Here is a 26,917-nt window from a genome sequence, read left to right on the forward strand (position 1 = left end):
ACCATGCAGTAGATTCTCCAGGCTGTGTAAATGCGGTCAGTCATTTTGATGCATATAGTGGCCATGCGTCATTATGTGATGGCTAACTCTATAGAGGCTGTACTGAACCTGGTCAGCGATTTATGGTATCAAACATGTTGGAATCATACCCAAACTTCGTTACCAGTGTTGGAGGTATGAGTCCTTGCACTGGGGAGGCTCCTCTGGGAAGCCCCCAGCACTCAAGTTAACAGCCTTCCAGTGTCTGCCAGCAAGCTAGTGCTGCTGCAGACCACAGACACAATTCTGCTCTCCTTCTGCTGAGCAGAAGCAGGGGAAGGTAGAACAGGTTTCCTGTCACTGGGAGGTGTGACTACCTACCAGGCAGGATTACTGTATTGGGCTGAGGTGGGGGCGCTTGCCAGTGCCACCAGACTGCTTTGAAGGGCACATTTGGTGCCCTCTTTGCATACTCCAGTTGGAACTAGCTCTGGGAGCCCTTGGGTTCCCACTCTAGTGTGAAGCTGGACATGGGAGTATCCTCCCCTCGGAATAGCCCCTCTGGGAGGGGACCCCTGAATTGTCCTATGCCCTTTCTTAGGGTATAAAAGGGATTACCTGAGAGTGGGTCCTCAAATCACTGTGGGACAAGACTCAAGCCTGAAACTATGCACTCTTCAATCGCCTGGACACTTGGACTTTGCCTGGAACAGACACTGCATCAAGGAAGACTCCTGCTGCTCCTGATCTTGCTGTTCTGCAAGTCTTCGTCGTCTGGGTTTCTTCCAGAATCTTCAACAGACCTGTGGGCATCAAGGACACCCAAAGTAATCTCCCTTGGAGTGAAGGAGTCATCTGCAGGCACCACAATGAAGTGGACCGTTCTGCTGCTCCTGATATCCCACGAACTTCGAAAGGCTCAGCAACACAGGTGGGGGTTCGGCAACTCCCTCGAGGCCTGACCTGTACTCTGCATTTTTTAGGCCAGTATCCCTTGTCAAAACCGCTGGGACCGAACCCTGTGCACTTTGTCGACATGCCGTTGCCAGGGATAGTTGGCTCAGCACTCCAGAGATCTTTGGGCGCAAGAGGCTCCAGCATCTCTTCCTGACCAGATCAGCGTCCTCACTGCATCCACTGCACCGTGGGCCCTCTTCTTTGGTGATCTGCTCGAGGTCCTTTTGCAACTCCTGTGCTTTCGGCCTGTGGGTCCTCTTGAGGGTCTTCTCCAGCTTTAGTGGGCTCCCCTGTTTGCTCGGAGCCTGCTCCAACTCTCTTGCAATTGGTGAGTCACCTGCTGGTCCAAACGTTGCTCCTTCATAGTTTTCCACATCTGTTGCTGCTGCAAAGGATGGTTGGTGCTCCCGCCGGACACAGACGCCATGGTTCCCGACTTCCAACGTGGGACAGCTCGTGAACGTCTTTCTCAGCGTCGGTTAATCCTCACAGCAGCAGCAAGGTCACCGTCATCACTCCTGCACCTTCGGTCATAGGAGGGCATTGTTCTTCCATTCCTCCTGGTCACCTCTGAGTGGCATAGACTGTCTCCTCTGCTTGCAGATTCTTCTCTTCAAGAATCCATCCTTGGATTCCACTAGACTCTTGCACAGTCTTCGCAGGCAGCATCTTTACTGAAGTTCTCCATTGCGGTCTGTGGCGGTTTCTGACGTCACTTTGCACCTATGCACCAGGCTTCCCTGGGGCAGGTATCCTGGTTCCTGGGGCATCCAAGGGTGGGGAGACTCTCCAACCTTCTGTCTTTCACTGGATTTCTTCAGGGTCCACTGTGAAGGGTCCTTGTTCAAAACTGCAACTTTCCAGTTGAGTACACGGCTGTGTTTCCACTCTGCAAACAGCCTCTGTGGAGTTCCTGGGTACTTACCTTGGCTGGTTCCATGTGTCCCCAGTGCTTCTGAGACTCCTGGTTGAAGTACCGACTTCGGTCGCAGTTCGAAATCCACTTTCTCAGTATATGGTTTAGTCTTCCCCTGGAGACCACTGTGTATTTCGCCTACTTACCTCTTGGAATGGAGGTATTTTTGTGTATTTCTGTTGATATCTACAGGTAGGAGATATACCAGTGTGTTAGTGAGTGTTGTGTTATAAATATGAATTTTTATAACTACACTGTGTGGTTCTTTTTCGTTTCACCTACACTACAAGATTAGATCTAGTAAAACAAACTGCTTAACACTCATTCTGGACTAAGCCTGAAGGCTGCTCTACCCAACTACCACTCCGATTGCTTTCTATGGTTGTCTAAGACCACTAAAACCACCATAAGGGTTGTGTGGATTAGTGCAAGGTGCTTCACTTAAATAACTGCAGATTACTCACCTTGTGAATCTCCCCAGGCGCCAGACTCGATCCGGAAACTTTCTCTAGCAATTCCCTCATACTTCAGTAGGTGGTGTGTGTAGTAAGGGTGTAAGCATGTGTTACTCCCTTCAAAAAGGTCTGTTTTAGCCATTAGGGTGATTCCTTTTTGTGACACAGCACAGTAGTCCAAGTTGATTTGAGTGAAAGTAGTTATTTTATTATCATTCACCACTTTGTAGATCCAAATCACTCTTTTAGCTTATTTTATGAAAAGTTTTTAAGAAAAGGAACAGCCGACACTTGTTTCGCCCTATGTGGCAAGTTGAGCCAGGGCTTTCTCAAAGTTGTGAAGAAAGAGAGATACAATAAATAATAAGTGTGACAAGGTTAAAGGCCCCCCAGAGGAAGACACCAACTTAGTGTGCAGGTGAAGAAGATAAGAATTTGAGAGTATAAAATGTTTATTTCATTAATACCTAGTAAAAAAAAGCTAAAGATTGCTTTAAAAAAAAAAGCTTGTATGTTAAGAAAGTGAAAAGAAACAGAACAAAGCCTATTTTTACATACATAAGCTGTGAGAGATAAGAGAAAGGAAAAACAAAATAAAGTGCTGGCTAGGACGTGTCTTCAACATTGTTTATCCTAGATGTCGACGGAGCATTGAATAGCCACAAGACTAAGAATAGTGATTTGGGTGAAAAGGTAAAGGCCTCATTCTATTGACTTCATGAGTGAGGTTATATACACGAAAGCTTCACGTGCAGTCTTAAGTGAATTCATGCAATATGCATGCCATATGAGAGGGTTGCCTTAAAAAGGTGATGAGCTACAGTACCTAATCATTATGTTCAAGAATCAAAGTCTGACGAAAGTTGAATTCATTCCAATTTGCTTCAGGGCAACGTTTAAAAACATCCAAAATCTGGAGGAAACAAACATTTTTTGAAGCAAGTTCAAAGTCATGGACAGCCGATTGCCACAAATATATAAGAGATGCAAAGTCCATATCCAAGGGAGGGAGGAACACATGCTTATACCCTTACTTCTACTTGTTAATACGAGGCTGGAAAGGTCCAGAGCCTCGAGCAAAGTTCCTCCAGCACTTTTAGGAATTCATATCCAGAACCAGGATCCCTAGACAGTTTGTTTTCCTTTGCATCTCAGTAGGTGGTGTGTGCAGCACATATCCGTCCTGCCATAGATGTGAAGTCAGGATCTCCACATATGTGCAACTTCTGCGAGCTGACAATTTTATTTTTGCTGTCTGCCCAAGACAACAGATGTAGTGCTACTAATATCAGAGTACAGAGGTGTGCAGGCTTTCACATTTGGCATCCTCTAAACGGACTAAACAAGACTGTTTCTCAGAACATGGAGGAGAGTCCGCCTGTGAGGAATTCGTGGTTAGAGTCTCTATCAGAAAAAGCATTACCAAAAGGTAAGTAACTTGTTCTTCAGATCTAGACTTCTAACCAGACTCCTCACATTGTGAAGAGGTACCAGAGCATTAACACCTCCCCAGGTGGTAAGTTTGTGGAATGGCTCAGGCCAGGAAATTGTGCAGGACAGAAAGGGGGAAATGCCCATTCCGCCATACCTGGCTGTCCCGGCAATCGTGCTTTGTGAACGTGTGGTTGGACGCACCGCATAGCAGCCAGACAGAGGTCCACAACTGACACACAGTGCTCCAGCACAGAGGTAGCAGCTTTAGATGTGGTGGAATGCGTGTGTAAGCCTTCTGGGGGATGCTTTACAGCTAGCTCATAGTAAATCTTGATACATAATACGATCCATCAGGAAATGGTTCTCTTTTGCATTGCTTTGTCCTCTCTTTTTTGCTCCAAATAAACCGATTAAAAGTTGGTCATTTTGTTGGTCTGCGGTCTATTTGATATAGAAGCTCAGAGACTTCACAGAGTTCAAATGGTGTAGCCACACTTCCTCACTGGAGTACTGCGGAGGTGTATAGAAGGTTGGCATGCTGAGGCATTGCCATATTTGGAAGGGTGTTACTACCTTTGGCAGAAATGTCATCTTAGTACGAAGGACCAGCTTGTCTGAGAAAAAATTAGGTGCATGGCTGTACCACAGACAACCCTGTCAGTTTGAAGCCTTGTCTCACCTATGTTATGGCAAAAATAATTCCATCTTGATAGTGAGCAGACAGGGTGGGCAACTGAATTGGATAGAAAAGATCAAATTAAGGTCCCACTCGGCATGACAAACGGTGTCGGTGGGAACATATGCATCAGCCCCTTATGAAAACACATCATAACCAGTGATTTAAAGAAGGATGTCGGATTTGGCAAACATTAGACTGAAAGGTAATCCATAACTTTTGCCACAGCAAGGCCTTGCTGAGCTAAAGAAAAACAGAACATGAGAACATCAGTCAATTTTACATTTAAGGGTCGGATATCACGGAAGGAACACTAAACAACAAAGTTCTCGCAGCGTCCAGTATATACAGTCTTGGTGGAATGATGCCTGGCTGTCAAGAGAACACCAACCACTTCAGGTGAAAGGTCAGCAGCCATCATGTCGCTGTTCAACTTCCACTCATGGAGGTGCCATGCATCTGTATGTCCTTCAGAAGGGGCAGCCAGAACAAAGGACTTATGCTCATGGCCAGGAATTCTGGGTACCACACTTCTCGCTCAGTCTGGAGCCACTAGGATAACTTGGGCCCAGTCGTTCATAATCTTTTCCAGCACTCTAGGCAGGAGAGATAGGGCCAGAATTACATAAAATGAGTCCCGACCTCCAATGCAGACAGAAGGCGTCCCCGAGGGAGCCTCGTCTTGGAACAGCAACACGTAACATTTTGACAGTGTACATTCTCTGCAGTGGCAAATAGGTCAAGCAAGGATACTACCATAAGCCGGAAGATGCCCTGTGCCACTTTCAAGTTTAACTGTCATTTGCAATCCACTAGGCAACTTCAGCTGAGTCTCATCTGCACTGGTGTTTAAACATCCAGCCAGATGCTGTACAATCAGGGAGATGTCCTTAGCATTCAGCCACATTTAGAGGAGCAGGGCCTGCTGGTACAAGGTCCGCGACCCTACTCTGCCCTCTTTGTTGCATTAACATATGCCTGCAATCCCTGGTGACATAACACCTATCCACTGCAGAGGAACAATGTTATGCCCTCCGATGGAAGCTTATCCCGAGCACAAGGACCACTGCTCAAAAACCGCTCCAAGCGCTGAAAGTAGGTATAGGATAGACCACAATGTTGAAACCTTGGACTCATGCAGAGGAATCCCCCCCCCCCCCCCCCCAAATTGTCAAATGTGCTTTGCTTACTTAGACAAGCGGTGATATTCCACCCGTTGTGTAGGGACATGGCTTAGTTGTTTAAGATAGCAAGTGGTTATTGATGAAAGATAATTTCAAGGTAAACAACACTGGGGGATGAGGTGGGGGGGCAGTATTCTTGTGAGGCAGATGAAACACATGCACTCACTGGGAGTACTTACCCCAAAAAGAAAAAAAGTAGTGATTCAGAAGTGAGCAGTGAAAGGACAATGTGTCCATGTTCCAGGAGAAGGACACACACATGAGAAGTAAAGCCCACACAAGCCAATGAATAACAAGCATTGGCAACGCCGATAGGTCTCATCTATTAAATTGATTGCCATTGCTAATATTTGGAAAGGAAGAAGAGGAAAAGAAAAAAAGGAGTTGCTGTATCATTTTGTAAGTATGTGCATGTGTTCAACAGTCTTTTTTATTTACTGGTATGAATCTGTAAACTAAAAAAGTAGCATGAAAATGAGGTTTTAAAATATAGTGTCAAATAATTTTTTGTTCGAATTATTGAGTGAACATGATTGGGGGGTGGGGAGGGGGGGGCAGCAACCCAGCTTTCATGGGAAAGAAACAACACGATGGGAGAGAACATGGGCGAAAGAGAGTAACATGGAGCACTGGAGGTGTGTCAAACCACACGGAGAGTGCAACACTACTGTGGGTGAGAGAGGCCACCATGGGCATAAGATCAGGGAAGATTGGGGGTAGGGTGAAAAGCACACAAGACCGTTGTAAAAGAACAACAACAAAAAACAAAACAAAAAAAAACAGACATGCACTCTCAGGTAGCTGTAAAAGGAAACCGAGGAAACACAGAAGCCAGCCAATCAAAGAGACGGTAAAGAGGATATGCTCAATAGGGGGGGACAAACATATGATGGACAGGGTGAAACAAGGAAAGCTATCAATAGAAAGCAAGCAAATAAAAGTGATAGTCATGGCAATCAGTGCTGAGCTATGGCTGGGCTGCAAGCACCTGTATGTTTTTGGTAGCCTAAAACATGTCTTTTGCAACATACAACTTAATAGGCCCGACATAAAACAAGCAAATGGGTGACATTAAAGTAAAATCAATGCCATGAGCTCAAGGTAAGCAGTCAATGGTTTTTTCGCCAACAGACACCTTACACCAGGCTTCTCCAGCGAGTAGCTCATGAGCTACTGGTAGCTCTCCAGCTACCTAGAAGTAGGTCTTCCGTGTGCACTCCAGCCTACTAAATTATAAGAGTTTGCCAAGTTGAATTAATATATGTACACTAAAACTGAAAAGCATGTATTCAAGACAAAAATATGTACATTTTCAGAACTCAAAGTGATGTTTAGAGCACAATAGAATTTGCTCAATTTAAAGCGGATTTTGCAGTGAGAAACCATGAGGTCTCAGGGAGACTTACAACTAATATAATTACCTTGATGCAAGTGGCATTACAGCTATGGCTTTTAAGTATTACACATGCAGAGGTATTGCACATTGCAAAGCCTTTTCTGCATTAAAACTGGTAAACGGGCCTGATGAACTGAGGCGATCAGTACCGGTAGTCTTGCATATTGTGGTTACTAATTTAATAGTCTGTGTTGTCACTTTTACAACATGTGCAATATTAGTAGCTGGGGAAGATTTTCATTTAACTCAAGTAGCTCCTATTGCAACAAAAAAAAGCATTGGCAAAACCAATAGGTCTTGCCTATGCCAGAGCTATTGACTTTGGCGATGTGTTTTAGCCATGCACCAGCATCACTGCTGTTCAGCATTGTTAAAACTAGCATAGATTATAGTGGTGTGGAGTGACAGAGGAATGGGAACAAGTGGAGTAGGGTGGACTGATGTAGAGTGCACTGGTATAGGGTGCTGTAAAGTGCAGAGACTCAGATTAAAGTGTTGCATAACTGAGTGCAGTAGGTGTTGTGCAGAGTGGATTATAGTGCCATAGAGTGCATGGGCATAGAATGCAGTGGCGCAGAGTAGAGTGGTGTACATTGCACTGGCATACAATGCAGTGACGTAGAGTGCACTGGCACAGAATGAAGTGGCACAGAGTAGAGTGGTGTGGAGTGCAGTGGTGTGGAGTGCATTGGCATAGAATGCAGTGGCACCAAGAAGAGGGGTGCAGATTAGAGTGCAGTGGCTTAGAGTGGGCTGGTGTAGAGTGCATTGGAGTAGTGTTGCAGAGTATAGTGGAGTAGAGTGCAGCGGCTAATAATTTAGCGGCATACAATGCAGTTTTGTAGAATGCAAGCCTTTTAGCATAGAGTGCAGTGTTGCAAAGTAAAGCGACAGAGTGCAGTGGCATACAGTGGAATGATGCAGAGTGGTGTAGAGTGGAGTGGTGTAGAGTGCATTGGCATAGAGTACAGTAGTGCAGAGTAGAGTGTCGTAGAGTGCATTGGCGTAGAATTGAGTTTCATAGAGTAGAGGGGTGTTGAAAGCAGTGGTCCAGCGTAGAGAGCAGTTGTGCTGAGGTGCAGAGTAGACCATTTCAGACAAGAGTGAGGTGGTGGAGGGTGGAGTGGAATGGTATTTTGCTGGAGTGTTCCACCAAAGTTGGTGCAGATTAGTGCGGTCATCTCTAGACACAGCCAACTTTGGTGGAACACTCCAGCAAAATACCAAGTAAGCGTGCACTACAAACTGCATTTACCATAATGCTAAGGGACGAACAGTGCTGTGAGGTCAGCAGTGTGCTCCCACCCCTTCCTGTTTAAAAAGGCTCCCTTGAGCCATTGAGCTGACGAGCAAGTGGAGATGCCCCTATGCGCCTGTGAGAGGTACTGAGACCTGTAAGAATTGTGGCAGCCTACTCAGCAGCCCCAGAAGAAAATAGTTTTTGATCTCTACTGATGACGGATAAAATCCAGAAACATATGTCTAGAGATGTACAGCACTAACCTGCACCAACGTTGGTGGAACACTCCAGCAAAATACAAAAGTAAGCGTGCACTACAAACTGCATTTACCATAATGCTAAGGGGCTAACTGTGCTGGGAGGTCAGCAGTGTGCTCCCACCCTTCCTGTATCACTGCGACAGTTTCATTACTGAAACGTTATTGGTGGCCAGGTCTTACTAAACAGACCACGGCTTTTGTCCATAAATGCGACATCTGCCAGCAGATGAAGGGTTCCACCATAGACATCCACCACAGACACCTTTAGTGATATTAGACAGACCTCTTGCATGTGTCTATTTGGACCACTGCAGCCCCCTAAAATCTGACAGGGCTTACAAGTACATCTTGGTGGCAGTGGATTCATGCTCTTGATTCCTGTGGGTTTGGCCTCGGCACTCGGCTGATGCCCGAACTGTTATAAAGAATTTGCGAGTCTCCATAGGGACATACACAATTGCTGCATTACATTCTAACCTTGGCCCCGCATTTAGCTTTCGGGCTTACAGGGAAGCCTTTGGAGGTTTGGTTGTAGCATTGTGGTACACCTCTCCGTATCATCCCGAGGGAAATTCGATTGTGGAAAGGAAAAACCGGGACTTAAATCAATCCTTAACAGCAAGGGTATTAGGCTCGGTGGTAGTTTGGGTCAACCATCTATATGGATTCAGAGAGCACTTAACATGCCAAGAAGCTCCCTGGGAGGCTGTACTCCTTACGAGGTCCTTGTTGGGACAAGAATGTGGGTACCTGACCTTGATTGCGACAGCACAGTGGCATATGGAAACACATTTGACATCAATGATAGTTGGGCTGTTTTACAGGAACTCAATGAATTCTGTGCATTACAAAGCAACGTCCAAGTGAAACGCGCCGCCACTGGGAAAGTGAAAGCTGTTCCGGCAAGACCTGCCTGTGTCCCAAAGATCGGGGACCTGGTCATACAAAAGATTGTGGACAAAAATACATTTTGGCCATCTTACAAGAACACCTGTACCTGTCCTGGCTGTCGAAGGAAGAACAGTACTTCTTTCGCCTCTTGCCGGCAACAAAGATAAGAGATTAGTTTTCATTGATCTGATCAAACCACACTATGTGGCCGATACTGAATAGCAGAACGCATAAGGTTTGTGGGTAGCCGCCGATCTCCTCGAGCTACCGTACAGGAATTGGAGACAGAAAGTCTAATGGAACGGAATGGAACTCATGCCTATTGAAATTTAACTGCAATATATCAAAAGGGGGGGGGGGAGGGAAAAAGGAATTTTAAACACCACAGTTCACAGAGCACGAGCACACCCTCGTACTACTATATCTGACCACTACTGCACAACCAGTTGGTCTTCCTCCATGGGGAGGTTAGCATTTGGACAATAAAAAGCCCAATGATCATGCTATCACGATACACTACGGCGGAGAATCAAGATATACCGCCTTACGCCAGTGTACCTATATGAGGGTTTTTTAAGGACGTCCAACCACGCAAACCAAAAGACCCTGGTGCACAGGACAAGTGGTCCATTCCCCCCCACCCTGATTTTGTTATTGAAATTTAACAACAACAAAATTCAAATGAAACACTGATCTCAATTTGGCCTAATACCGAGATCTATGTGAATATGTCTCAAAATGCGTCAACTGCCAGTTCAAATAAACCTGCTGAGCTACTAAAGATAGATCGAACAGCACATGGCTACTTCATCGATTGATTCCTTCTCACTATATCCCAGTTAACCCGAGTCGCCGCCAGCTCCAGTTTCCCACAAATAATTTTTTTATAATATCTACCTTAAGCTGAAAAAGACTTACTTTGTTTCTCCCTGGCTACAGCTCTGGATTGCAATTGGTCTACTGTTCCTAGTCCTCTGGATAGGAGTCGTGACGGTCTTTTTCTTGCATCTGAATGGACATTATCTCCCAGAACGCTCTGCGGTATCACATGTGAACATGGTCCTGAAACCACATGCATCATCTCATCGTGAACAAAGAGACCTGTCCTTTGTGAATATTACAGCAGTTCCGATTCCGGAAGGAATAGTTTGAGATAGTGTTTCATATGATGTATTTGGTCCTACTGAACTTTAGAAAGTACTGCATGTATTTAACATTTTATATCATCTCCCCCAGTACATACTCTGACAATTTGGACTTTGAAACTGTGAATGGCATGCTATCTGATTTAGAACAAAGTGCTGTTTTTTTTCCAAAAAAGAATTGTATGAAGATACATCCGATTTTGAAACCATGTATTGTTATCAATATTATGGTCATCAATTTTTGCACAAAATCAGTATCCCACGTAATGCGTTTTCTTACCATCAATGGGAACATTGCCTGACACCACCGAAAGGCAGTTCAAAAACATTTGCACACAAGTTTGCCTATTGTTCTGGGTTTAACACTTCAGACCCGACCTCATTTTATTACAAGGTTGCACCTAAACCTGCAAGGAAAAATATGCTTACTAACACAAAACAGATATATTCTGCTTCCTTTATTTCCCAGCTGTCTTAACAAGGATTCGACCTTTGGAGGGACACTATAGACACCAAATCTGTCTAGGGGACTAAAGATAGGCAAGTTCAAGGAACTGAAGCTTTGTTTAGAGGATGTCTCATACCACAACAGATTATTTTTCTGAACGATACCGGGCAACAGAACTCTTGTCTTGGACTAGCCAAGATCAAGGACTTGAACACACCTCGAACTCCCTCACTTACACATGCTATACACAGCATAGTGAGGATAAGCTAGATAACATACATGATGGTTTATACAATTTATTAGACCCTAATTGGAAGGGATGGCAGGTATGGCCTCACGACACAAATAGGTGTCAGTCAAGATTCAGGGGTACCACCAAGGGGTTTACTATTCATAGGCCTGATCAACGCTATGTACAACAAGAACATCCGGTGGTGGTGACATCCTACAGTGTTGGGAAGTTATGCCTAGATTGGCTAAAAACCTCAACACTGTCCCAGGTGAAACAACACTTATCCTTACTTTCAGATGACATAAATCTATGGGATTTTTTGTTAGGTCCCTGAAAACCACATTGAAAACGCTTCTTAAACGTTATTTACAACAAAGTATGGAAGATCTCTGAACAGAAAGCTGCGGAGAGATTGTGTGAAATTGATTGGGCTAACCTTGAAAATGCTTTGACAGTGGTCGACAATGGCATGACCACATTAACATCAAGGATTTATTCACTGGGCAACATTTTGTCTTCTGCTAGAGATATTATGGAACAAGATTTGTCCATTCTGCAACATGGGCAGTCACAGCTACGATCAATTCTGTTACTAAGATGGACGTTAGATTCATTGCGCTCCGGTCACGTGCCCTGGCGATATCAACAGTACATCTCTGTGTTCTGCTTATAATTTAACGAAAAGGCAGACTACAATGGCACAAAGAAATGCAAAATATACAATGTTGCACATTGAAACATTAGACCAACTACCCTTTACAGTGGCTGAATCCCTTCCACGGAATGGTTAGTACATGGCCATATCACGTTGCCAGTAACAAAATTTCAATATCAGTATTGTCTGCAGTACCACCAGGTAGGTTGGTATGAAGCGTTGGGTGAGGAATACATCCATGAATTTGGGAGTTACTGTACAGATTAAGATGCAGAAATAGCGACACTGAAATCTTTTTAAGCGGTTCAGACTGCGAGAATTTGTTACGTGGATCTTTAATTTGTTAGGATATTATGCTTCACCGAGGTTGCAACGCTTCAGTTGCTGTGATTCATCCGGTGTTCAAACTACTCTTGAATGGGAATTATTTGATGTTGAATAATCAAGGTTGTTGCGGAATGCTGCCAGGCACCTCATATCTGGTCACAGTAAGTTCCTTGGTTACTTGTATGCAAATATTGTTTCAACCAACCCACACAGTCGGGGAGGAGCCACTATGGCCTTCGGTGAATGTTTCCCTAAGAAGACTGAAATCCATACTTTTACAACAAAAAAAGGTGGCCTTAGCCTCAACCCGCAAGACTTTTGATCTACAGGTTGCATGGTCTTCAGCTAAGATACAGGCCCTTGTCCGAACTAACTTCCCTCTCCATTATGTGGAAATGGTACATTGTATCTTTAACATGTCTGATAAGAGTGGGATAGTACACCTATTTAAGACCCTGGGTTCTGGGCTATTAAGCACCTTTCAGACTATTTTCAGAGTTATTCCATCATTGATACACTTCTTATTTGGAAGCATTTTTGGAGCTCTTCCACTGATCCTGCTACTTCTAGTGGGTATTCTGGTTTAAACTCTTCTGCTACGCAATGGACGTCCCCAATACAAATAGAACAAGTATTTGCAATGCAATAGGTCTCGCGTTTACGTGAGTTTGAGCTAATGACATTGCAAATAACAATGCCTTTTCTTTTAAAAGGCATTGTCATTTACAATGCAATTAGCGTAAACTCGTGTAAATGCGAGATCTATTGCATTGCAAATGCTCGTTATTTACTGCTCCAAAATAGGCTTCGGACATCTTTGAATGGTAAATAAAAAAAACAATGACTACACCCTGCCATATGCATGTATGTGTGGTCAGATATACGTTTTCAGACATCATGCCGGGCAGCTGTACTGTGCTGACCTATACATGTGCAGTGCATGCCTGATCATGCAAGTGCTTGTACGTCATTGCACTTTTTTTTTGCCAATGTTCGGCATTGGCAAACATTTTTTTTTTTCTCGCTGATGTGGAGCAGCATTGACAAATGCGTTATAAAAGCAATGGACACCTATTGACTTTGCTAAGCATGGCTGATTGGCTTTGCCAATGCTTGTTGTAGTTTTCGGTAGCTGCCTGTATGTGCTTTGATACACCGAAGGGAGAGGGCATAGCCAGCCTGGCAGCAGTGAGGGCTGCAGGTGGGCCTGGTGAGCTCGTGCAGGAGGGTTTAAGGGTAAGTGCAGTGGCAAAAGGTGCTTGGGCTATTAACAACGGTTAGAACCTTGCAGGCGACAGAGCACACATTGCCAAGGGGGAGAGTAGGCAGAGTATTTCCACACCATAATCTTGCGCCCAAGGTGAGAAGTGTTTTTCACTCTGTGAAAGCCTGCGCTGCGCAAAGTAGCAGGCTGGGGAAGGGTGAGAAACAAAAATTCAAGGCATGGTAGTAACATAGCGAGTTGCAAGTGTCTTGGGCTCACCATTTCAACAATGGGAACTTCAAGAAACAAGCATTGGCCGCGCGGCCGTGAAATTGAAAGTGAGCCACACGGTAACATGGAAGGGGGGAGCGGTGAGTGCTAAAGCAACACAGGGAAGGCTGGCATATGGTGATCACTTTCGCGGCCGCTTTGATGTTCTCAGTGGCCGCGCCGCTCACTCAGAACATCAAAGCAGCCATGAAAGTGATCAGCAGGCTGACAAATGGTGCGCGCGCCCGGCGCACATGCACTGTAGTTGGTGGCCTGAAAAGCACTAGTTTGCACTTCCAAATCCCGCTTTCTAAAGCTCTCGCCAGAGCAGCGCTAAAGCGCTGGCTCAGGCGAGACCTAAAAAGCGCCCTTGGAGCGACGTTGCCATGAACGCATGGTACTCCATCTGGGTACAACGCTGCTTCAGGAAATAAGCGAGCATTGTTTCGGTCATTCACATCAGTCTGGGTTGACTGCGCCTTGCCTGTACTCCGCTGCTTATTCTGCGGACAATAATGCGTGTTAGACATGTGTCAAACACTTCCATCGGTTGCGCCTCCGAACGTAGATGTACTGCTGGACCCATTAAAGGCCCATGTAGTGCAGTGCCTTCAGTGTATTCCAATCCTGATGTTAGCATTCTTAGATCCACCACAGGATGCTTTAGCTCCTCTTGGAATGGACATCGTCTCTGCACAAGGCTTACAGGCATCAAAACCTTCCTCAGCACTGGCTGTGGGGACTGGAGAAGATCACCTTTGCTCCATTGACCTGATCCAAGAGGTGTTACAGGGACCATCATCTGCGAAGGCAGGCAACAGTGATTTATCGGCTCCCGCACAGGGCACACAAACATTTGGCTGTCCATGTGCTGGGAACAATTTGGCTTTTTCGAAAAAAAATAAAACTGGAATTCCAAAACATCATTTGTAGGTCTCGCCTTGCTATCGCGTAAGCGATCGCTAAGCGAGACTATAGTAAGGGGCTCCCAAGAGTGCTCCGAAAAGCGGATTGCATGGCGAGCACGCGCACAATCACGCGCATCGTGCCGCCATGCAATCTGCTTTTGGCATCGTACTTCAAAGGGTCCGCTCCCCCGCCTGGAATGCGCTCCCCCGCCCAGCGCGCGCGCCACGCTCCGCCGGGCTGGTCTTGTTTTCATTCTTTTGGTGACTCATCCTTCTTGTATTCTGCATTGTAAGAAGCTTTTGATTGATAGTCTCTACTTTGTTTTTTAGTACGAATTACTAGACCTTTTAAGAACTTTCTAGTCAATATTAAATTTCAAATGTTCGGACAATGGCAGCCGATTTTCTTATAGGGCTTTTAATTGTATGCTGAGCACGGCGTCCACTTTTGGGTCACCGCGCTCGGTTTCATTTTTTGTTTTTAGGTCTCGCCTTGCTATCGCGTAAGCGATCGCAAAGCGAGACTATAGTAAGGGGCTCCCAAAAGTGCTCCGAAAAGCGGATTGCATGGCGAGCACGCGTACAATCACGCGCATCGTGCCGCCATGCAATCCGCTTTTGGGAAGCGCTTCAGCCCACTGGCGCCCTCGGCATCAAACTTCAAAGGGTCTGCTCCCCCGCCTGGAATGCGCTCCCCCGCCAAGCACGCGCGCCACGCTCCGCCGGGCTGGTCTTGTTCTCTCTTGTTGTAAAAGACGCCATCTTAAGAAACGAGTACCGGCGCCCACGATCTGCAATTGCCTTCACAAATGCGCATATTTACAGGCAGTGGTTCATTCACGCAAAACTCGAATTTATTACACAGATAGAGTATTTAATATGACGATTTACATCTATGTTTAGTTCGCTCCCTACCATCTCCTTGTATGTAAAGACACAATCTGCACCTTTATCTCTACAATAATCTAAACACAGACAAAAATATATTACTTTAGGTCACTCACGGAGGGAACGCATTCATTTCCAAATAATCCAAGGAGATCTCATTTAGCTTGCCTTTGTTACAAGCCTTTATCAAAACACATTTTCTCCCAAAAATTCAATCTGTAATTAGTTTCCAATCGCCACAAACTGTCTTTGAAGAATGCTCGTAAACTGACGCTGCGTTTAATCCAGGCGGCCCACAGTCAAGCCTTTATCACGAATCTGCGGATTAGATTTACATTCGAGCTGGTGTAGTTTTCAGCGCGTGCTCTGTCGGGGACCGTTTGCCGTCCTGTTGTGGGTCGCACGCGCTGTCGTATCTCCCCGCAAACAGACCTCTGGGTTAATATACTACCGCGGCGCCTGCCGCCCTCGGCCCGATCACTCCGACAAGCAGAGCGATAACAGGTCGGAGGCAGCGCTAAACAAGCATTTGCAATGCAATAGGTCTCGCAATTACGCGAGTTTGAGCTATTGGCATTCTAAACGACAATGCCTTTTTTGTTTTGCTTATTAAAACATAAATAAAAGGCATTGTCATTTACAATGCCAACAGTTTAAACTCGCGTAACTGCGAGACCTATTGCATTGCAAATGCTTGTTATTTTTCCTCTTCTGTTCTCACTGAGCACAATGAGCACAATGACTTTCAGCGTGCTCAGTTGGTCGGACAGTATATTGACTTTTTAGAAGACTTCAAGCTTTTTACCTATACATAATTTTTAACACATACCATGTCTTTAAACCCATTTTAGCAATGTTTTTATGCTTTTTAAACAGGCATAGTTTAACATTTAATATTATGTCATCCAGTTGGATGAGGAGTGGGTGTTATGAACCCCAATATAGGCCTAGGTAGTTACACGTCCTTTTACCTACATCTGTCCTACCATTGTTCTACATAAGGGATCCGACGCTGACCTTTTACCTGGTTAGGTGCTACATGACTGTCGTGTGGTTTTCTCCAAAAACTAGCCTCATGTATTATCACAGCAGGATTACCATCTTCTGCATAATAACTCTGTATAAGGGTCACCTCTAGCGTCATCCTTGCTCGACATGCCCATAGAACGCTTCTAGGTAGAACCCTTGAGGGTACCTTTCGGGTATATAAGCACTATATCTTCGCTGTGCAAACCAGAGGAGAAAGACTTCCATGCTGACACGAGGCACAGAGGTCATAGCACGCAGATACTACAGCACACAGTGGTCTGACATCCTTTGCGGGGTGTCCATCTCGAGACCAAGACGAGGTTCTTTTCTCTCCCACATCAGGTAATGGGGTTGGCTCTATTTAAGGGGATTCTTCGCTATACAGCTACTTACATGATAGGTACATCTAGTTAGGGTTTGGGTTTGCATCGTAGGAGTATGCATTATTACTGTTATGTGTAAATATGCCTGCATGTATTCATTGATTTAGCACTATGGTAGAATTCTATTACAGGACCGGAGGCTTCGTATTATGCTTCTCTTTCTATTTATTGCTAATCACAGCAGCCAATGAAAACTTTTCTTATGCAAACAAAACTACGTTTCCCATGATGCATATACCATATCACTTCCTGCAGAGCCCCATAAGAGCCAGTAACACCGGAACCAGTCCTCTTTCTTTGCTGCTCACGCAGACAGTTAAGTTGAGAGCTCCGTTACTTGCAATTATTGATTGTTGTGATTTGTATTGCATTTTAAATGCTTTGACTGTGCAAGCGACACGTGTGAGGGGTATGCGATATTCGCTTATGGACGCGCTTGTATGCATATGAACCGCGTTGTGCTGCCGCTGATAGCGGAGTTGAATTGGGGGCATTTCTGATGCGAGCGATGCACCGCTGCTTAGCGCGGTAGTTGGGTGACAGACGCGGCGCTCGTCCGCTTTATCGGTGGCACCTTCAGCGCATTTGCGCTTGATTTAATTCTCTCAGCACACGGTACCGCCCCGCCTTCGGTGGGTGTATATTTCACAGATTGTTGGCGCGAAGGCTCCCCTGGTCTGCCTGTGACGCCGGGAGCCTGCTACTTTCGGTTTTGGATCGTGTTTCCACGTGCGTAGCCCAATTGGGCTGTTTTGGTAGGATTTGGGCTACGCATGTCGAAACGGCCCGTTTTAGGTGTTTTACTTTCGTTTTTTAGTCATTTAGGCTGCGTTTTTCACCTGAGAGCACTGCTGACGCCTGGCTGGCTGAAAAAACGACCTGGGCCTGGAGGGAGCACACCTCCTTGAATATTTATTCCTGCTCTCTGGCTCCACGACACCCTGAAGGGCTGTAATAATAGAATCACAGCTGTTGCTGAGGAGCTAGGTACCGGTGTTGTTGTGCTTGGGTTGGCTCCCCCTTTGGATTTTCCCTCCTGGCTGTGGCCTTATGAGCAGATACGTTTACAAGTTTGGTTCTGCCATGGAAAATTGGGTGCGTTATGAGGAGGATGATACCTTGTATGAGGAGGAGGTAGGGGGACCTGCCATTGAGGATAATATTGTTGAGGCCCTGGACGCTTCGGTGCAGGGCCACAACAATATTATAGCCGTATTCCGATACTTATGAGTCGCTACCGCGCCCGGCCAGGGAGCGAGAGAGGGTACAGGATACTGACTCGGAGTCTACTTCCACCTCTTCTGACACCCCTGATGACTCCTCCCCCCCCCCCCCCCCCCAGGAAGAAGTCTCTGAAGGTTAAACATGTGGAGCCTTCTCCGCCGGCCCCCACGCCCTTTACATTCAACCCCTCGGATATCATTCACCCCAGATCCTCGGACTGATTGCCTGCCCCCGAGGTGGCTGCGTATGTACACGAGAATTTGCGCAAGGGCTTTGATAAGGAGGTGCGCAACAGGCTGCGGTCCGAATGTCCCAGACCGGACCTCTCGGTCAAGGTGGCGGAGACGCCGGACATTGATCCAATCATAATTACTTTCCTTAAAAAGTTCGCCAAGGACCCCAAGAAGGGGCTAGATCGCGCTTGGCGAGGATGCCAAGATAAGCTACTGGACGTGGTCGGGCACCTAGCGAAAATATTGGAGATGGCTCTGGAGGCACAGGAATCGGGTACCACAATAGATTCCCATGCGCTGGCAGGCTGGACCCAACGGGCTATCTGCCTGCTCGGGAATGCCAACTGCGCGATTTCCACAGAGCGCAGGAAGTCCATTTTGATGCGCATGGACTCTAATCTTACAGAGTTGGCTGCGGCGGAACCTGGGCCGTTGGCGGACGGAAATCTTTTTGGCGAACGATTCGTCAAGGACGTTGCGAAATATGTGGGCACATTCACGACCCTGGACAAAGCTCAGGCTGGGATCAAACGAGTTTCCACGCCGGGGTTTTCAACCGGGCCTGACGAGGTCGGGGACGCTCGTTTGGCCGTCAGCATTCCCAAGGTCCTCAACGAGGTGATTTCGGACGCGGCAGAGGAGATTGGGACTCCACCCGCGGTGGCACCTTCTACCCCACCAGGCAGCGCTTCAACAAGCAACGCTTTAACAAAGGATCCTATCGAGGAGGATTCCAAGCCACCGAGTCTTCAGGTGAGCGCTCCAGATTTATTTCCTCTTCCCTTGGGGGGGCGTATTCAGCATTTCTATCACAATTGGGTTCAGATCTCACAAGACGCCTGGGTATTGCAAACAGTTCAGGGGTTCCGCCTAGAATTCTTTCACACTCCATGTCAGGTACATCGTCCCAGACAGCTTTCTTTTTCCCAACTAGAGTGCGATTTTATAGATTCAGAAATAGAAGGATTGCTGCAGAAACGCGCGATAGCTCCTTGCAAAGAGGGCCCTCGCGGTTTCTGCAGCAATATTTTTCTGGTGCAGAAGAAAAGAGGTGGTTACAGGTTGGTACTCAATTTGAAGGATTTCAATCGCTTTCTGACTTACAAGCATTTCAAGATGGAGGGCATCCATCTGTTGGCAGATCTACTGAAGCAAGGGGACTGGTTGGTCCGTCTGGACCTGAAGGACGCTTATCTGTCCGTTCCCATATATTGGCCCCATCGCAGATTCCTTCAATTTCAATGGCGGAACCGGTGGTACAAATATTTGTTCCTTCCTTTCGGACTTTCCTCAGCACCGTGGTGCTTCACCAAGGTTCTGAAACCGGTCGTTGCCTATCTCAGGGAACAAGGGGTTTGCATGATTGTCTACTTGGACGACATGCTCATTATGGCGCAATCACCAGAGTTAGTAGCTCAACACTTGCGCATGACCATTCATATTTTGCAGAATCTGGGGTTCGTGATCAACGAACCAAAATCGGTCCTATCCCCCACACAGACGATAGATTTTCTGGGGTTCGTCATAAACTCTCAGACGGCCCAACTCAGCCTTCCAAATTTCGGGATATCAAGAAGGAGCTTCGCTCGTTCCTGACCAAACAGATGGTCTCGCTCAGGGGGATTGCCCGGATAGTGGGCCTTCTTGCGTCGTCCATTCAGGCGATATTTCCGGGTCCCCTACACTACAGGGCCCTTCAGCGACTCAAAATTCAACATTTGCAGAAGGGCCTTTCTTACACGGACGTGGTCCCTCTTTCCCAGAAAGTGAGGGAGGAGATGCAATGGTGGTTGGCCCACGTTGAGGCGTGGAACGGCAAAGCAATCTTTGGCTCTCTACCAGAGGTGGTCATAGAATCCGACGCCAGCCATTGGGGTTGGGGAGCGCGCTGCGGAAATATTTCCACAGGGGGACAGTGGTTCCTAGAGGAGTTAGATCTTCACATAAATTGTTTAGAGCTCCTCGCAGGATCGTTTGCGATCCAGACATTAGCTCCCAGGCGGATCTCATGTTGCATCCTTCTTCGGATGGACAACATATCGGCGGTCCGGTACATCAACAAATTGGGGGGCACGAGGTCCTCAATGTTGGTGGAGATAGCGAAGGCCTTTTGGCACTATTGCCTGAACCATCAGATTTCAGTGATAGAATACATTCCGGGTCAGTCCAATGTGGTGGCGGATTGGAATTCTCGCCACCTCAGGGACTACAGCGACTGGCACCTTCTCCCGTGCATGGTTCGGTGGTTACAGGAGATTTGGGGACTTTGCGAGATCGACCTGTTTGCCTCCAGGCTGAACCATCAAATGACTACATTTTTCAGCTGGAGGCCGGACCCTCTGGCGCTGGCGACGGACGCCTTTGCGCAGGAGTGGACTCAGACATTGAATTACGCGTTTCCACCATTCATCCTCATTCCCCGCGTGTTCACTCAGGTGATGCGCCAGAAAGCAGAAGTGATATTAGTGACTCCCTTGTGGAAGTCGCAGCCTTGGTTCCCGTTGTTGCTGGAGGAGAGTTGCGACTTCCCCAGGAGGATTCCGTGGTCCTCGACGATGCTCCAGGGCCCTCAGGGGGAGAAACACCCGATGGTTCTATCGGGGCACCTGTCCCTGATGGCCTGGAGACTTTCAGGCAGCGCTGGCAAATGCCAGGATTTTTGGACCAAGCTTCGAGCTTTATCAATCAGACGTGGGCCCCCTCTACCAGGAAGCGATATTCTTCAGTCTGGGGATGCTGGGTTCGTTGGTGCATGGGACAACATGTGGATCCCGTGGGGGCGGGATTACCCTCTATTGTAAATTGTCTATCAGAGAAGGCGTCGGAGGGTTTAGCGTACTGCTCTGTTAATAACTTCCGTTCCGCCATCCCGGCAGGCCACTCTCAGATCGAGGGCAAGCCTGTCGGAATGCATCCTTTAATATGTAAACTCCTAAAGGGCATCAGAGTAGCTAATCCACCCAAACCAAAGTACTCTTCTTTGTGGGATGTCTCACTGGTTCTGTCAATCTTTAATGGTTGGCCCGACAACAATAGGTTGTCCAGGAAACAATTGTCGGCCAAGCTGGCCATGTTGCTTTGCCTGGCAGCTTGTAGACGTTCTTCGGATGTTAAAGCTCTTGATATTACAGGTAGAGTATTTACTCCGGAGGGAGTTTCGTTTTCTATTACTTCTAGAACTAAAACAATGTCACGCAGTGTGGATTATCATGCTTTTCCCGATAATGCTAAACTTTGTGTGGTTCAATGCCTCAAGGCTTATGAAGAATGTACCAGGTCTACCAGGCCTGATGGGGTGGCACAATTGTTAATTGCTCTGCAGAAACCATACAAACCTGTGACAGCGGCTACCATAGCCCGATGGCTCAAAGATGTCATGCAAGAAGCAGGTGTCGATACTCAGGTCTTTGGTGCACATTCTGTCCGAGGCGCTATGGCCTCTAAGACTTTCATGTTGGGTTCCACTGTGCAAGATATTATGCATTCTGCAGACTGGTCGTCTGAATCAACGTTTAAACAGTTTTATTATAAACCGGTGGGTGATATATCCTCTGTTGTTTTTAATAAGCGTTAAACTAGCATAATACGAAGCCTCCGGTCCTGTAATAGAATAAAAAATTAGCTAGCATTCACGCCAAGAATTTTCAATTCTATTAAGGACACGGAGGCGAGGATTATCCCACCCGGTTAAATTACTGTAATGTAATTTTTTGCCCACCCGTTTGTGTATATACTCTGTTTATACAGAAGTTACGGGTTGTTTTGTCTCGTCTCTGTTTTTTTCAGGATCTGACAAGAAGATGGATTAATCCAGTGTGCAGATTGACGTTCTTCCCAGCTGGTCTGGTTTTCTTCCACGTTGGAAGCTGTTGTTGAACTTTATTATACTTATTGGACTTTTTGTTCGGAGCAAAGAAAGAGGACTGGTTCCGGTGTTACTGGCTCTTATGGGGCTCTGCAGGAAGTGATGTGGTATATGCATCATGGGAAACGTAGTTTTGTTTGCATAAGAAAAGTTTTCATTGGCTGCTGTGAGTAGCAATAAATAGAAAGAGAAGCATAATCCTCGCCTCCGTGTCCTTAATAGAATTGAAAATTCTTGGCGCGAATGCTAGCTAATTTTTTATTCTACCCTTTCTTTACTCTATTGGTACTCATAACCAGATATATCCGTTTGTGTCTAATGGTTGTTGCAGCACCCGTATTTTATGCTAGAATGATGCTGGTTCCATAAACACTATTTGAAAACTTCCCCACCGTTTAGTCTGTGTATCTCTCTGAGACAAAGTGAGCATGAGTGACTGAGCGAAAAGTACTGTACTGTTTCCACGATCCCCGTGGGGACAGGGTTGTCATGTTCAATAGTTGCCAGAAACTATTTGCTCCTTGGTAAGAGGGGCTCATGGTGGCACTTTGAGCTAGCTGGTCTACAAACTAACATATCCTTTGGGGTGTCTAGAATCAGTCTGGATACTAATCCCCTAGTTCATGTTGTCTAAACGAGCAGATCCTATATAGATTTGTAGGAACTACACGGCAACCCATGTCTTTGAATGCACAACTAATGTGACAATATAAGAACAAGATTTACAGACCTGTTAACAGAAAGGAGCACTCGTGGAGGAATACAAGGAGAGGAAGTGTGAAAATGCGTTTCCCCTTGGGAAGGACAAACCCACACTGGCCAGCCTAAAACAAATAAAGCCAGCAAATAGAAAGCCAGAAAATGCGTTTTACCAACCCCAAAGCCAATGGTCAGCAAAGGGAGGAATGCATAACCAGGGAAGCTTTCTGAACGTCCCCAGATGTCTTTAGCAAACCAGACACCTGTGCTGTCTTGTAGGCTTCGACCTAAAAGCGTTGGAGACTACTAGCTTATGCTGTCTGGGAAGCTAGACCTAAAAAAAAAACACCCTTCCAAGTACCTCATTTGCAAGCTCTAACAAGATTTGCAACTAGTATTGCTACTTGACCAGCATTTTACATACTGGACAAGCAGCCTAATGGAAAGAAAGGTTAAAGAATCAGGTCCATAGTTCAAAACTGGAATTTTTCCTACTCTTTAAAATACAAACTTAAAGCAACAAATACAACGTGAATCTAAGCCATATAAGCAGGGCCACGGGAATTATGATATTGTGCGGCCACATCGGTTTTCGCATGATCATAGATTTGCCACAGATTTAATCACTTGCTGCATTATCTGCAGATTTTCACAACAAAAATAGTTTCTAGTTCAAACGGTTCAAAAGTTACTAATAATGCAAAAACATGTGTTGCTGCACAGTGGAAGGCCCAGTTGCAAAGCTTGACTGGTTAACTTTCTGTTGCTTATTCCTATATTCGGGTGTTAAACTGGTACTAAGGAGATACGCTCAATGCCCAGATAATTTAAACAAGTGTAAAAAGTACTACATAATGAATACTATCAAACAATAGGCCGCATTACGCCACAAAATTTGCCTATTCTTGCTGCATAATTCACCCAACCCTGCTGCATAATTTAGCCCTCCCCTGCTGCATAATTCCAATGGTCTTTACCGCTGTTTAAACTATTCCTACATGGATTTTAAGGAAGGGAATGGCTATCTGTTAAAAGAGAATAAAGAGGATTTTATCATAGCTGCTATTCGAGTATCAGTTCCAGGCTTTTCCAGAACACGAATACATGCACGGCTCGTGCGAATATTTATCGGGGTAAAGGGGTAATGTATCCGCACCTACCCACTACCCCCAAAATCCACAGATTCCAATTAAAAAGCACTCGACTAAATGAACGACTCGTGAGAATTTTTCTCGGGGGTAAGGCGGCAACTTATCTGCAATTCCACCCCTCCTCCCGCTAACACAAAAATCCACAGATTCAGAATAAAAAGCACACAATTGAAATACTTTTAGGCATTCAACATGTTTGCACAGGGTTCCATAGACGATCATTTAGTCCAGTGCCTCGCCTGGGGCAGTAAGCGCTGTACAGATACCATTACAATGCTGTATACATTAGTTGACACGAGAAGGAGAGGTGTCCCTGTCACAGAGTACGTGTCTCTAAGTTCCAATAGTGCTCTCACCGCTCTCAGGCTCTGTGTACAGCCCATGCACGTCCCGCAGGATCCTCTCACTCACGGATTCTCCGCACGCCATGGACGCCGCGTTAGCTGCTGCGCGAGGCTTGACACGGCCCGACATGGTAAACACCGGGACTGGAGGAACAACCACGCCAGCACAGCAAGGACTGAAATATTCAAGCTGAGCAAAACCTTTAACCAACAACGAGTTCTGCGCACGCGCAGAATCCCACGTAGTGCCAACCTCTGAAGCTGCTGGTGCGTTGTACTTTAAATCTTGCCGGAATTCGCTGCACAGCGTAGTGACGGCCAAAGATTATACGAGGTTCAGACGTCTAAACGTAATACGTAAGGTCACGGAACGTGCTATATTTTGAACTGTGTACGACGCAGCCGCAGAATGTTGGCAGCGTCCAGAGGCGATGACGGAAGCGCATTTCCTAAACAGTGCGATGGGATGACTGTCGAATGGGCCATTTTAGAGGAGTATGGACATTTGATATTTTCGTCAAACGTTTTAGAATAAAAAGGTTCAAAAAGGGGCATGTCCGAAACTTATATTAAAGTGAAGTCAAGGCATGTGTTTGTACACAACAACTTGTCCTGGGGCAATATGTATGTGTTTAGTGTGTAGACTATTCTAGGGTGACCAGATTATCAAACCAAACAAGCATTGGCATAGCCAATAGGTCTCGCCTTTAGGTCCTTATAAGTATTTAGTTATGCAGCTCAATATTCTTGGTGCACCAACATCAACTGTTGCATGACTAAACACTTAAATCGTCCCAAAGGCGAGACTTATTGGCTATGCCAATGCTTGTTTACGTATTATTTTGATCTAGATGTTGCCAGACAGTAGAAGCTGGCAGGCGAGACAGCACAGACTAAGCCAGGACATTCCCAGCAAAGTATTAGGTTTTAAAACGTTTTGTACTTACCAAAAACAGATTGATTTAAAAAAAAAATAATCCTTGCCCCATCTTTGTTGCTGCCTGTGCCGTATTTCTAAGTAATATGTGCAGGCCTCTCCGCTAACGTGTTAGTAACTAATAATGTTTAAAAAAGTAAAATTTAAGCCTGCTCATCAGACATGTAGGAGCTGAATGGCTCGTCTCCTCTCTCCATTGTTAGGAAACGATGCTTTAAAGCACATCTAAGAAACATTCACTGAGGGATTTTGCAATACTTCTTAAATCATAATTACAAAAATATATAATTTGTACTATGAAGTAGAATGACTGATAAAATTAAGGCAGCATATTATACAAGGATACAAATATATGGTAGTGCACCGTGGCATAGAATGTCACGGTATGCCCTACACATACACGGCATGATGTACGGTGGTACAAAAATATTATACAATGCAAATATGGACTAACAGGCGCAGCATGGCTTGGCATAGCAAAGCAAGACCCACGTAGCTATAGCATTAAAAGGAGACCGTAGTTTGGCGTAGAGAATATAATTAACGTATTATATTATAGAAGTGTCCGAAAACGACTTAAAAATTAGAAATACGGTCAATACCATACAAAAAAAATATGTGATGCAAACCGTAAATCATAACATAGGACATACATATTTTACAAATGTTCAGTATACCGCATTGAAAGCTCGACATACCAACACAAAATATGTCGTAAGCTAACATGACGCAAACGTATTACGTGATAAAAGGCAAAACATGACACAATTGCGTCGTGTGATTTAAATGTGCTGCAGCATGGCATGTCTTTTACATGACATACATATGCGTTAACACAAGATTATACATACGTCGTATGATTAAAATAGCAAACAAATGCACGAAGACTGAACGGTATTAACATAGATGAATGACCATAACCTAATAACTATGTATATACATTTGCTCAAATACATCACATAACTTTATTGTATTGTTGGAAAACTACTCCATCATATAAACAAGCATTGGCATAGCCAATAGGTCTCGCCTTTGGGACCTTATAAGTGTTTAACCATGCAACAGTTGTTGTTGCACCAAGGATATTGTGCTGCATAACTAAATACTTATAAGGTCCAAATAGCGAGACCTATTGGCTATGCCAATGCTTGTTTTTAATGTGAGCGGCCTACTTAGGACACCAAGCAAGACATACCGAGGGGAGTGAGAGGCCTTCTTAGTATGGGAGCAATTTTGTGGGTGGATGCACTTTTAAATGTAAAACTTTTCTCGGTGAAAACCTCCCATTGCCGTCTCCATACTGTCTGCAACGGTTTATCAAAAAAGTTTAGACAGGTTATTAAAAGATAGTACATTTGTATTCGAATAGGGTAACAATCCATTTAGCAACCTTGAGGAGGAGACTAGGCATTGAGCAACTAGGGATTTGCCCTACTGACAAAGGAGAGGGAACTGCAAAGGGCCAGGTGGCAAGACAAATGGCGGCACCCGTGCTTTAGCTTAAACATCTTAAGCTAAAGTCGGGTGCCAAGATTGCTTCAAAAGTAAAGCATTGTCTATTTCTTTACTATTGAAGCAATCTTAGCA

The 26,917-nt window shown here is 45.5% G+C and overlaps 1 protein-coding gene across 1 annotated transcript in view; it reads right to left on the reverse strand.

The window, feature by feature from the left end:
• The window catches only part of LOC146811914 (uncharacterized), a 170,208-nt gene extending 145,514 nt beyond the window's left edge, over positions 1 to 24,694 (reverse strand). The window contains exon 1 of the mRNA XM_085618875.1: positions 24,406 to 24,694. Coding sequence (XP_085475001.1) covers positions 24,406 to 24,523 — 118 coding nt within the window. The 5' untranslated portion in view covers positions 24,524 to 24,694. The remainder of the gene's footprint in view (positions 1 to 24,405) is intronic.
• Between the last annotated feature and the right edge of the window lie 2,223 nt (positions 24,695 to 26,917).

This window comes from Triturus cristatus, chromosome 7, assembly GCF_964204655.1.
Source record: "Triturus cristatus chromosome 7, aTriCri1.1, whole genome shotgun sequence".
NCBI classification, from domain to species: Eukaryota; Metazoa; Chordata; class Amphibia; order Caudata; family Salamandridae; genus Triturus; species Triturus cristatus.